This window comes from Cebidichthys violaceus, unplaced genomic scaffold (assembly GCF_023349555.1).
Source record: "Cebidichthys violaceus isolate CVI_PGR_0920_01 unplaced genomic scaffold, fCebVio1.0.p SCAF_8, whole genome shotgun sequence".
In the NCBI taxonomy this organism is placed as follows: domain Eukaryota; kingdom Metazoa; phylum Chordata; class Actinopteri; order Perciformes; family Stichaeidae; genus Cebidichthys; species Cebidichthys violaceus.
In genome coordinates this window covers 13,282,712-13,295,635 of record NW_027176964.1, presented here as the reverse complement: position 1 = coordinate 13,295,635, position 12,924 = coordinate 13,282,712, and the positions used below count along the sequence as shown (strand labels likewise).

Sequence of the window (12,924 nt, the reverse complement as noted above, 5' to 3'; positions counted from 1 at the left end):
GTATACCGCTGCATGCATGTTGTGTTTAATGGTGTCGAGGAGACAGATGACATGAAACAAAGGAAGTGCACACACTGTGCATGACCCAACGTTGGCAGTAAGATAAGAGAGCAGTCTTCTGAGCTACTTTCATAACAACATGCTGCAATCTAATCTTTTTAAGACCTCTGACTGATGCTTGTAATTTCAAAAGAATCCAGTGCACTTAAGATAAAACAACCCTCTCTTTTCTTATTCTCTGCATCCCTCTATCTTTGCCATAATCACAGCTCCCTGCTGCACTCAAATCCGTGTGTGTGTGTGTGTGTGTGTGTGTGTGTGTGTGTGTGTGTGTGTGTGTGTGTGTGTGCGTGTGTGTGTGTGTGTGTGCGCTCTGTGCATCATTAAAAGACAGAAGGCAGGAGAGTAAAAGAGGGGCATTTTACAGTAAATCATCAGACAGCAGCTGTAGAGGACGATTCCTGCCACATGAGGGGGCCAATCAACTGCTGAGCTTGAAAGGAAACGGACAAAGGCAACAATAACAGATAAAACACTTCATTCTCAGCTCATAGAAATATTACAGATTGAAAATATACATCAGGCAACATTAACTTCCTCCTCCAACAATATGAGACGTGGAGCTAAAAGCAATTCTGTGACTAGTTTGTTTGACATTTTGGCCCAAAACGCAAAGCAACAACAGCCTCATATATCAGCTTGTAAAAGCAACTACTAACTATTTTAGTTAAATCAGTTGTTTTCTACTTTCTTCTCTCCACCTAAAAAAGTAATTTTAAATGTCTCAATGTCAGCGGTATACATTTTTTGACCCCAGCCCCTTCATTCAGTTCCAACAAGTGCACAGATGCTGACCCGGAACCAGCAGTTTGTGATTTGTCTTCATGTGTGGTGTTGCGTAGCATGAAGAGAGAAGGAGAGGGTGAGGCGTTTGTTCAGGCTGCAGCTTCACATCTCTGGCTGAACAGCTCCTCCACCACCTTTGGGTCGGCCAGGGTCGAAAGATCGCCCAGGTCCTTCTCGTTGCGGGCGATCTGCCGAAGGATTCGCCTCATGATCTTCCCTAAAGTGGATCCAGAGTCAGAGAAGACAGATGTTACTGAGGAGGAGGAGGAGGAGGAGGAGGAGGAGGAGGAGGAGGAGGAGGAGGAGGAGGAGGACTTTGGTTTTTAAGAGGTGCTGAGCCGTTTACCTGAGCGAGTCTTCGGGAGCGCGGGAGCATTCTGAATGAAGTCTGGTGTGGCGATTGGTCCGATTTTCTCTCTCACTGACAAAAGAATACAGAGACGGAATCAGTGCAGAGCAGAATATAGATGGTCCTGACTGAAAATGAAAGATAACATGTTAAAACTGACTTCATTCATAGGAGTTTGTATGGGCATGTCAGCTAGTTTGTGATCAATCTGAGCTTTATTGTTCACCATATTTTTCTAATGTTTTTAATTGTGCAATGTTGACTGTACAAAGCTGTATTCTGATATAGGCTTGTATAGTAATTCCCTCCCTGGATTAATAAAGTGGTTTTGAGAGCAAAAACATCTGCAAATGCAACTGATGTTTTGTTTCATTATCAATTATTCAATTTGGAAAATCTACATATTTGAGAAGCAAGAATAAAAAAAAAATTATAAATGACTTGATTTAACAATTATCAAAAGTGTTGGCCAGTATTAGTCTACAATAATGAATGACCTGTTGTTTTTATCATAAAGGCCCACTTAATCAACAGCTATTGTGACTTTTATTTGATTTGATTCGATGTACTTATGGATGTACAAATCACATCTGATTGAAGGGATTGTTCCAAGATGAACCAAGACGGACAAGACTAAACGCAACAACAACAAAAACGGAACCCGTTACAGGATAAACATATTTAAAACCAAAATTTACAAAACTTTGAGTGGATTCTTTCCTTGAACCCTCCAGCAAACCCTCCCCTGTGTCGGAGCCTCACCCAGTCTCTTGAGCTCCTCCACCAGTTTGTGGTTGAACTCCCTGCTGTCTTTGAGGGTGACGAAGCAGTACAGACACTCTCCCTTCACCTTGTGAGGCCGACTCACTACAGCAGCCTCCGCCACGGCCGGGTGCTCCGTCAGAGCCGCCTCCACCTCCGCTGTGCTCATCAGGTGGCCTGAAAGACACAAAAAACAACAAGGTAGTAATAATACATACCAGAGCAATGCTTGAAGTGGAAACAAATAAGTGCCAGTACTCCCCTTATTCATATGTTAGCGTGTGTATCTGCCGGTATCAACAATCTCTTTGTACTTATTCCTATTATTTTTTTCAGCGTGTTCTACTGTGTCAGTCATATTAGTTGTGATTTTACTATACTTTGGTTATGCATCTTCAAGTTAATCCTTAAAGTGCTTTCCTGTGGTATTTGTAGCCTAAAGTTCACCCCATGATATACTACAGGATGCCCTCAGACTGGAATCAACACCAGCCAGTCAGACAGGCAGGTTTGCATGCAAAGCTGAGACATGCGAGCTATTCATTCAGGTTTTAGGAGCTGTGTCCCAGTCCGGATGCTTGAACTTAAAGACTGTGAGATATTGGGTTTGGGACGGGTCCTTTTTTTTTTTTTTTTAGCATTTTTGAGCCAATATTATTACTATAAATAATGGCCCAAAAGCTTAAAGAAAAAACTTGCTACAGTTAAATAAGTATTTTACTATTTACACAGGCTTCGTCAGAACATTGAATTCTTCGGGAAACGTTCTCCCTTTTGAGAAGCAGCTGTGTTATCAGACAGTAACACAGTACAGTACCTGACACATTCAGCATGTCGTCTATTCTTCCTGTGATCCAGTAATAGCCGTCTTTGTCCCGCCTGCAGCCTGAGAGAGGAGAAAACAAGTAGCATAATCAAGTACATGTTTTGGTATTTAGACATATAGTCTGCGTTGCAGGTTTGTGAGCTTTAGTGTCCAGACAGAAGACGTGATAGAAGTCTTTGTGACTCACCATCACCAGTTACATAGAAGCCAGGGAACTTCTTGAAGTAGGTGTTCTCGAAGCGTTCCTGGTTTCTGTACACAGTGCGCATTATTCCAGGCCAGGGCCTCCTGAATACCTGTAACAAATGTATTAAGTATCACTTACACATACAGTACATATTGTTTTTTAAGCTTAAAGCTTTTGAATGTTTATGATTTACGGTATTTTCTTTCTTTCCTGTCTACTGTGTGTATCTGTTGGTCTGGGCAGCGAGCTGCTGCACACGATTTCCCTCACAGAGATGTATAAAGTTGCATTGAATTGAATTGATACTTACGAGATAACCCTCGCCCTCGCCTTCCAGTTCCTCTCCGTGTTCATTGAGGATTGTGGGCTCTACTCCGAAGAAAGGAAAGGTCTGAAACATGAGATGTGGATTTAATGTGAGATAACTGTGTTCTCTCATTGAACAGCTCCTGTATGTTTCTTTCCGTAAACAGTCTGGATCACTATCTAAAGCCAAATAGAATAGTTGCATCTCCTGCATTGGTTTAGTCCAACCCTTCCTTACCAGCATGATTTGTATTGATGAAACTCATCGGAGAAGATGTTAATGTGATGTTAAAGATGTTAAAGATTTACATAAAAATATTATGAGATAACCAATGTTGTCACTTACAGCAGAGCCTGGTTTCAGCGGCGTGGCAGCAGGCAGAGGAGTCAAAACATGACCTCCCTATAGAGAAATAAATTCATATTTAAAGGAACAGGAAGCTCAAAATTGTGTATTTGTGACTTAATATTGGTGTGATTCATGTTTATTGTTTTGCCATCAACTTATTGTTTTTATTGTACTGTTGTGCTGTTTGGTCAAAGAGAAAAACGGGTCCAAATAGGGTTTCTGGACGTCCCCTTTGACGTGCGATTGACCGTTATTAGATTAGTTGGACTGTTGGACAGTGTAAGACTATTACAGGTGTACATTTGGAGGGTTTTTCCCCATAAAACTTCCCCAGATTATAATCAGTCAGAGTTCAGCACAGATAAACATTTCATTTGGTTTCTTGTTGGTTGGGCCTTGCAACCTACAAAACAAGTTTTTGCCTTTTGAAAATATAAAAATCTGTGGTGATTCTTAGTCGTTATATAATGTTTAGAATAACATCAACTGCTTTACACAGTTCATCACATGTATTATTATATACATATGAAAGAAACTTGATTCTAAATCCAGTCTCCTGTACATTTACAGTAATTCTTCTGAATCTGAACTAAACAACATATGGACTGAATTGTTTTTCAACCCTCTAAACATGAGCATGAGCACTTACGGTCTCCGTCTGCCAGAAAGTGTCGACCACGGGACACCTGCCCTGACCGACGACCTCGTGGTACCACTGCCACGCCTCCGGGTTGATCGGCTCACCAACAGTACCCAGAATCCTCAGGCTGGAGAGGTCATAACTGGAGGAGGCAGGTGAGAAAACGTCCCTCAGATATCTTCTATATTTCATCACTATGTTGTACTGATGCACTGCTCTCTTGTATTTGTTGTTTGGCCTTACAGGTCATGTGTTGTTTTTGTATGCTGGTTGTGTCTCTTGAGAAATATAGATCTTGAGCTTAATAACTGATGGGATAACGTTACATATTAATCTGTGATGTTAAATATATTCCATGAGTTCCACTATCTACCATATCTACTACTACTGCAATAGTTTGATATTTTGGGGAATATGCATATTTTCTTTCTTTAGCTTAGCTCTGCCTGGAGGTAAGAAAATCAGCCTTCCATCACCTCTAAATTAGTTTAAGCTGTACAAAAACCGAGGTGAAAAGAAGACAAGTTGTGTTGTGACTTCCTGGCATCTGGTTTATTTAGTGTTGAAAATTCATGACAAAGGGATGTTCACACTATATGAATGATGATATTAGTGATAGCGTTTGCTTTTTCACCTCACCTCTGAGGAGTTTGTTACATTAGAAGTGAGAACAGAAGCGGGACGTCTTAAAGATGTGCATCTACATGTGAGAACTGTTGTAAAAATACACACAAAGATCACCTACAAGCTGTGTTTTGAGAGTCAAACTACTCCTCTGGAAATCTAGATTTTTCTGAGCTGCTGTGGCACTCAGAGGATGCAGGCTCTTACTTCTGCAGCGGTTCCCGTCCGTACTTCATCAGCAGGCGGATGGCTGTGGGAGCTGTGTAGAACTTGGTCACTTTGTACTTCTCAATGATCTCCCAGAACCGGCCGACATGAGGGTGAAGTGGGATACCTTCAAACTGGAGAAAACACACATGCATCTCAAATAAGCTCTTAAAGGGGGCTTCTATGTCTTCTAATGGATCTGTGGGGATTTGTATTATGATAAAAGTCTCTTTCAGGCTCACCAGGACGCTGGTGGCGCCGTTTGCAAGTGGGCCGTAGGTGATGTAGGAGTGGCCGGTGATCCAGCCGATGTCGGCGGTGCACCAGTACACGTCACCGTGGTGATGGTCGAAAACGTACTTGAAGGTCAGCGACGTGTAAAGTAGATACCCGGCAACAGTGTGGAGAACACCCTGTACGGTACACAAGCACGGAAACATGAACGAGGAGGTGATGGGTCAGCACAAAGACAGCAAAGATAATGGGGCTGGTGTGTGTGTGTGTGTGTGTGTGTGTGTGTGTGTGTGTGTGTGTGTGTGTGTGTGTGTGTGTGTGTGTGTGTGTGTGTGTGTGTGTGTGTGTGTGTGAGAGAGAGTGAGAGAGAGAGACGCAGATAATTTCCTATATCTGATGATCTGACTCCTGTGTTTTATGTAATAATATGTGAACTCAATATACAAAAGCAATTGTCGTGCTTTCAACTTTCTAGGGATGCATTTATGCTTCTGAGAAAAACATTAATCCTCACTGTTGCAGTAGTGACAAAATAGTATGTGAAAGACAGCACAATTAACACCATTAGACTCTTATCAGAGTAGAAAATAAGATGCTGCGATTTCAAAGAAAAATTGAAATGCAAATTTCCTGAGCTACTCTGTGCGTTTCTACAGTATATAACTGGTTTCTTTGCACATCGTTCATCTTACCTTGGGTTTGCCGGTGGAGCCGCTGGTGTAGAGGATAAACAGCGGATCCTCAGCATCCAGCCACTCGGGTTCACACTCTTCAGGAGAGTCTCTCATCACCTCATCCCACCACACGTCACAGTCTGAGTCCCAGGAGGTCTGAACGCAGCAGAACAAGGAACAAATGCAAGATATAAAATCACTCATTGTATCAACTTGAATAATTTGCAAAATACAGGTAATAACAGACCATGTAAATTCTAAACTGACAAGTAATTTATTCGAAGATTTTCTTTTCCAAGCATGTGTTTTTAGTGATATAAAACCAAAACATTAGGTGGTCATTTTAAAAACCTATCTACCTGTAGTTTGTTGCATGCGGCTCCGCTTTTTGTCCTGAGTGCATGGTGCTTGATGACGAGGCATTTAGTGACACTAGATGACGCTCTGTGGGAAGAAAAAAATGTATTACTTTTTTTTTTGTGAGAGGCAGTAAAAGGCATCAAGTGCTTGTGTTGCCCTGCTTTGCAATAATTACAAAAAACACAAAAAGTCATTAAGTTTAATTTGACATCTCATGTCAGTATATAGATGAAATATTTTTTACAATAGGAGCAAAATACAACACCTTTGACCCTTGAAGGAAAGACTCTAAAATCAGGAAATAAAGTTAGAAACCTTAGAAAGAGCAACAGAGGAGGGATCCCTCTTAAAACAAAATGTGAAATGAGAAAATGAATAATAATATTAAGTAGAAAGGTTTTGTATTATATGGAAAACGTGAGATTTTGATTGAAAGATTTTAATTGTACTTTTGTTTTGCCACGAGGCTTTGGCGTAACGGACAACATCACGATATGTTTTATTTTTAAATGATACACCTGTACCCCCTATCACACAGCCCTCCCCGGCTCATGTTGCTATGGGACACAAGCAGCTTGGGCTTTCCTGAAAAATCTGAGCTTCCCATGTTGCCCGGCAACCCCGAAATGTGGAAACCGGGCAGTGTGTCTCTCCTCAATGTCCTTGATATCAGCTGATAGGGCTTTTGTGTGTGTGTGTGTGTGTGTGTGTGTGTGTGTGTGTGTGTGTGTGTGTGTGTGTGTGGTGTGAGTCATATTACCAGCAGCTAGTGTAAATAAGGGCGGTTGCTGAGAACCGAGAAACTTGTTGGCCTTTCAGCAGGACCTACTTTTCCCTGCACTTCTCCAGAGCCTCGTCTGCAATCTGTTTCAGGTTGATCAGCTTCTCGCCTCTGTAAACACCATCTGTAAAACAAAAAGGGACGGAGAGACAGCCGATGAGCGGTGTGAACCATCAGGGAGACGGTATTTAAACACTGTGTGTCTTTACAACTTGAAAACCATCTTTACAGTCCCCGAGCGCTACAACACATCACATCCTGATGCTGCTCTGTTGGCTGACATGAGCCTTATCTGGGCTGCCGGACACACCTGCTGTCACCAGGACACTGCTCTGGGCATCCACGATCCTCTCACACAGAGACTCAGAGGAGAAACCTGCAAACTGAGCATTAGAAGATACAAGTTATGACCTTTAGGGATAGTTCTGGTTTATAACAGCTTGGGTCTTACTGTCATGGTTTTCTCCATTATTTCTATTGATTACATGACAAGTTGTAAACAAGACAACAGCTTTGTCTGATTACCTAAGCCTCTAAATTTAAACAAGAAAATCGGTCTGTAAACTTTGATTGACGATCAATTGATCGATTACAATAATTAAAAGACTAATAATGCATTTTGCACCTTTCAAAATACTTCTACAGAGTGCTTTACAATAATAGCAGCACACATTTAAAACACAAAGAGAATGAATTTAACTAAAAGCCAAAAACGTAGCACATAAAACACATAGTAAAACAAACGAAAGTGTCATAAAACATACATAAATGTACAGCATAGTTGTCTTTGGTGTCATTGTAGTCATTTTATGTTTATTTGTGGTCATTTTGACTCTCTTCCTGGTTGGTACGTGTCTTTTTGAGTGACATTTTGTAGGTGAAGTCTAGAGGGGGCCCTTACCCTTTTCATCCCTGGGCCGGTGCTCGGTAGACTCGTTCAGTAATCCATCCCTTGATTCTTCGTCTCACAAACTAAAAGTTGCATTCATATATTAACCACACCCATAACTTTATATCCCTTCTCTTTCACTATGTTTTAGATTTTACCATTTATTCCTGGATTATTACACAGTTGCTGCAGTTCAGCAAAAGCTACAAAGTCTCGCTTTGAAGTGCAAACAGTCTGACGCATGCTGTTCTCTCTCTTTACCATCTATAGCAAAGTCACCTTGTTCAATCTTACATAATAAACCAGACCTTGATAATTCTTTTATAGGATTGTCATCTGCTGCATCCACCGCCAGACGTTTGTGTTCTGGCCAAGTTTAATAGTTCACAGAGTGTAACATTTCTGTGTTGATGACAGCATTACGAATCAGGACACTGAGGACTCTGGACGCAGCAAAATGTCACTGCATGACTGGCATTGACTGTCCTGTCTGGCTCCATCTATGATTTAATTTCATGCCAAGCTTAATTTATGATTAATATTAACAGTCACATGAGATTTCAAGAGGCTGGCGTTGTGCCAGAGATCCTTATGTTGCTAAGTGATGTTGATATCAAGTACAATTTTTTTTTTAAAAACCCTCAGTTGGAAAATGTTCAACAGTGACCAAGCACAGACACGGTCACTTACACCTAAGTCTGCCAGAAACAGGCCTTTGCAAGTCATAAAGCAAACTCATCTTGGAGCAGCCTGGAGATATTTTTAACAGGGCTACTAACCTTTGTATGGATGAGGAATGTTGAAACGCTAAAATAGTGTTGGCTTCCTGGCAAAACTTCAAAGACTCTGTCGCCTACCAAAGCTAGATACAGCCTGTGAATGTCTGACCCATATATTGAGTGCATGTGCTGTCAGTGCCGTGGTCACGCAGAGAACAGATGATAGGAGCAGGGCAAACACTGCTAACCTACATGCGGACTGCAAAAAAATGAAAATCGACACGGATTGGATACCAGATATGGTTTAAATATTACAATAAAACAATGCTGAGTGTCTCCTGCTTGGAGCGTCACTTTGCATATTAAAAAATAAAATCTTGTTTTCTTTAACCAGCTGATATTAAATGAGGCTCCACCTTCATGTAGCAAAACCTACTCGTCTGCTTTTCCAAAATGGGTGATACAAAAATAATTTGCATGAAAAATTCATCATACTTCTTACCACAATGGAGTGAACAGCGCCTATCCTTGCACAGGCCAACATAGTGTAGACCAGCTCTGGGATCATGGGAAGGTAGATGGACACCCTGTCTCCCTTTTTTACACCTTGAACACAGAAACAAGCAGATGTGCTGTTTTGGATAATGCAAATCACATCTGGGCCTGATATCGGCCACATCTGGGCTACTTCTCAACTCAAACCAGCAATGGCAATGTAGCTCTAAGGTGAGTTTCAGCATGTTGAATATGCCAGATCCTATACTGTATGTCTGATGTGCATAAAGTGCATTGGGCGTACTGCATAGAGCCATATAGTAGCATCTAGTGTGTTGCAGCATGCTGGTTATTATCATTGTGTCCTCCTTTCCTCATGATTCTACAAGCTGAAACATGTTGGAATCAAACAAGGATAAACAAAATCTTTAGAGTCTTTATTTTTAGGTACAAATCAATTAATTTAGGTCTAAAATTTCTCACCCATTTGCTTGAGGACATTAGCACAACGGCAGACCTGGCTCAGCAGCTGGCGGTAGGTGATGGCCATGTGGTGGTCAGGTGAGTTCCCCTCCCTGAGAGGACAACGTACAAGGGGAGAAACACAACCCAAATCTGTTACTGCCATGCAAAACCTGTCTCAGATTATATAAAGTGCCGTCTGTGTGTATTAATCACATGGTGTTAACCAGGGGATCAACTTTTTTTTTTAAATACTTTCATGACAACCCTCCAGATTTACTGTTTTTTCTAAAAGTACATTCTCTGAAAACATTATGTTGCCCTGTGAGTTTGCTGAGTTCATAGGGGAGATAACCTGTCCCACCTGTTGCTGGGTCTATTGGGTTTGGATGTTTGTCGAAGAGATCTTTCGAAAGCTATGTGGCACAATGTTTCACATGCCAGCGAGCAGCATATTAGCTATTAGCAGGCCTCTGGTGCGGAACAGAAGCCAAAACTCAAACCTGGCATTGACCTTATCGCCATGATGATGGTGAAATAATTACAAATACAGCGATGAAACTCTGAACTTCTAAAAGCAACTTCTATTCATGAAGTGCATATATTTGATTGTCTTTACTAGTCTTCATATACTGTTGTATGCCTCTTGGCAAATATGTATCAGAACCAACCAAATCAAATGTGAAGTTCCAGAGGGGTCAACCATTGTACCACTTTAAAATGAACTGCTGAATGCTCTCTTCAGTTCTGAATGTGCATTGAGCAAGGCAAAGGATTGGATGTGATTCCTAAATTTACAAAAATGATCAAACCAAATTTCCATTTTTATTTCTAAAGATGACTAAAAGTGTTTTTTATCATTGTTGTCTGCTGCAGAAACCCAAGGATTAAATCTTAATGTGGTCAAGAAATCAGACCTAAATCTGAATGTCCATGTCGGGGCAATAACAAGGCAACCTATTACCACCTTAAAATATAGCATGAATTATAGAATTCACCTACAAACCAGATTTAGAAAACGTAATCCACGCCTTTATCTCTGGAAGGCCAGACTGCTGTAATAGGATTTTCTCAGGTCTTTCTTAAAACGCTCTTTGACAGCTGTCGCTCATTCAGAATGCAGCTGCTTCAAATTGAACAAAGACCAAGGAAGCTGAGCACAATACTGCACTTCAAAAAGAACCTTTCACTAATACAATTCGGTTATAAATCACCAGATGATTTATGAGCGAAATACTTGTGCGACAGTATTCACCCACAGATCCTCTGAGGTCACCTGTCGTAAAATCCAAACATGGTGAAGCTGCTTTTAGCTGCTGTGCTTATTTTGTATGTGTACTATTGCCTTTAGACTTTGTGCTGTTGTTGTACATGCACCATTTTCTTATTTTCTTATTATGATATTTTGCAGTGTCCTACCATTTGAGATAGTTTTGTAAATGTTTGGCCAAGGTGTGAGCTAAAGCCACATCAGTGAACACTCCATCTGGCCATTTATAACTTGAATATGACTTTGGTTCTATAGTGGGCAGACTGTATTCTCCTCATATGACGTGCAGAAACCGGTATGACAAACACTTGGGCATATTACATAAATGATTTGATGTAGCGCAATCAGCGTTAAGACACTTGTGTGGGTGGTGGCTGGTCTCCGCTGTGCCCAGTTTCAATGAACCCCTATTACTGCTGACGTTGGAGAACCACTGTTTGTTGTTTGCTAAGCCTCTTCTGTTGACAGAGTAAATATGCGCCATAATATGAAGTCAAAACCACATAAAGTAGAGCATGTTAGAGTTTAGTGGAAGTCACAAGCTTGAAAGAGTTCAGTGGGAAAATGTATAAGCTTACATCCAAAATATTATAAACAGTTGTATTCTCAAAACAATCCTTTTTGTACTGTAATAAAACTCAGGACTCTTAGAATTTGCTGTAATGCTAGATTGTAAAACATGTTGTACCCAAATCATATGAGGAAAAAATCCTGTTGAATGTTAATTCAGAGGACAGAAACATTGAAGCACTGACATTGTGTTGTACTAGCTGAGGTTTGCTTTGGTGCACTGGGGTCGGCACAGGGGACACAACAGTTGCTATTGATGTCTGGAATACCTGACATAAAGTATTTCCCATCAAAGTCATCATTCATGGCAGACAGAAACTATCGCTTACCAGTAATAGGCAATCTTTTCACCAAGATTCCTCTCCCTCACAAGCCTGTCCAGGACATTATAGCACATGTTGGTTTTGGCACCTTCCATGCATTTCACATAAATGTTCCCTTTTGTCACATCAAAGTTGTACTGCAGCATTGGTCCTGTTGCTGGCTTCTTCCAAAAGAACTCATCAGCAATCTCTTTCCAGAAAGCTGAAACAAAGTAATATTTCATGTCAGTGTTACAGGCTGCAGACAGTCCAGATAAACATAGAGAGATACGGCACAGTCAGGCTCAGTGGGAGGTGGAATGCATGCAAACTCTGCAAGCACTGCACTAAAAATACAGACGTGTTTGACCTACCTTCTGGATTCTCAAGAGATTTTCTGTACAGTGCCAGGTAGGAGTTAAAATCAGGCACATGAGCATCCCCCTTCAGGTCATCAGGAGGGTAGTACATTTTTTCGTGGGATTCAGGAACAACCATTGTGGAAGGACAGATGCCTATATCATCTGAGAGTGAGTCGGAATATGGGTTAATCTGGAGTCACAGCTCATCTGTCTGGATCCTCCTGAGTAAAGTAAGACCGCTACAAGGCCTCTTGTACTGAAGCAACACAATTCAGCATGCAGAGAGACCCACCTCTAATCCCTGAGCTGCAGGCTCACTCAGTCTGCTTAGGGCCAGGGCAGCCAATCGGCCTGCAGGGTGCAACACTCCCACTTTTTCATTGGATGAGCCCCCTCTGGCCTGTTGATGGCATTATTTTTGCAAGCAGCAGGATGAATGCTGGGGATTCATGTAGGCATGAGGTGGTTTGATTTGACAGGGTGGGTGATAGAGAGAGAGAGAGAGAGAGAGAGAGAGAGAGAGAGAGGGAGGGAGAGAGAGAGAGAGAGAGAGAGAGAGAGAGAGAGAGAAAGAGAGAAAGAGAGAGAGAGAAACAACAACATTTTTGTTCTCTGACAGCCATTAAACAAAATCCCTGATCCTCAAGGCTTTGCCACTATCCATCACAGAACATCACATAACAATGTCAACCATGATCAAAATTAATGAA

General features: G+C 41.4%; 1 protein-coding gene across 1 annotated transcript; it reads right to left on the bottom strand.

Moving 5' to 3' along the window:
* Nucleotides 1-406: 406 nt before the first annotated feature.
* acss2l (acyl-CoA synthetase short chain family member 2 like) lies at nucleotides 407-12,481 on the bottom strand. Its single transcript, XM_068701764.1, has 18 exons — nucleotides 12,227-12,481; nucleotides 11,880-12,075; nucleotides 9,732-9,823; nucleotides 9,256-9,359; nucleotides 7,456-7,528; nucleotides 7,194-7,269; nucleotides 6,364-6,448; nucleotides 6,023-6,160; nucleotides 5,339-5,509; nucleotides 5,097-5,230; nucleotides 4,275-4,407; nucleotides 3,623-3,679; nucleotides 3,281-3,361; nucleotides 2,971-3,079; nucleotides 2,775-2,843; nucleotides 1,958-2,134; nucleotides 1,193-1,267; nucleotides 407-1,063 (listed from the first exon to the last, which is right to left on the bottom strand). Exons 1-18 carry the CDS (start codon nucleotides 12,348-12,350, stop codon nucleotides 936-938), a joined length of 2,022 nt encoding a protein of 673 aa, XP_068557865.1. The 5' UTR covers nucleotides 12,351-12,481; the 3' UTR covers nucleotides 407-935.
* Between the last annotated feature and the right edge of the window lie 443 nt (nucleotides 12,482-12,924).

Coding starts and splice junctions, on each gene's coding strand:
- acss2l (XM_068701764.1), bottom strand. CDS start 12,350: ATGGTTGTTCCTGAATCCCACGAAAAAATGTACTACCCTCCTGATGAC. Junction 9,360..9,731: donor TAATGTCCTCAAGCAAATGG/GTGAGAAATTTT, acceptor TCTGTGTTCAAG/GTGTAAAAAAGGGAGACAGG. Junction 3,080..3,280: donor GCGAGGGCGAGGGTTATCTC/GTAAGTATCAAT, acceptor CATTTGTTACAG/GTATTCAGGAGGCCCTGGCC.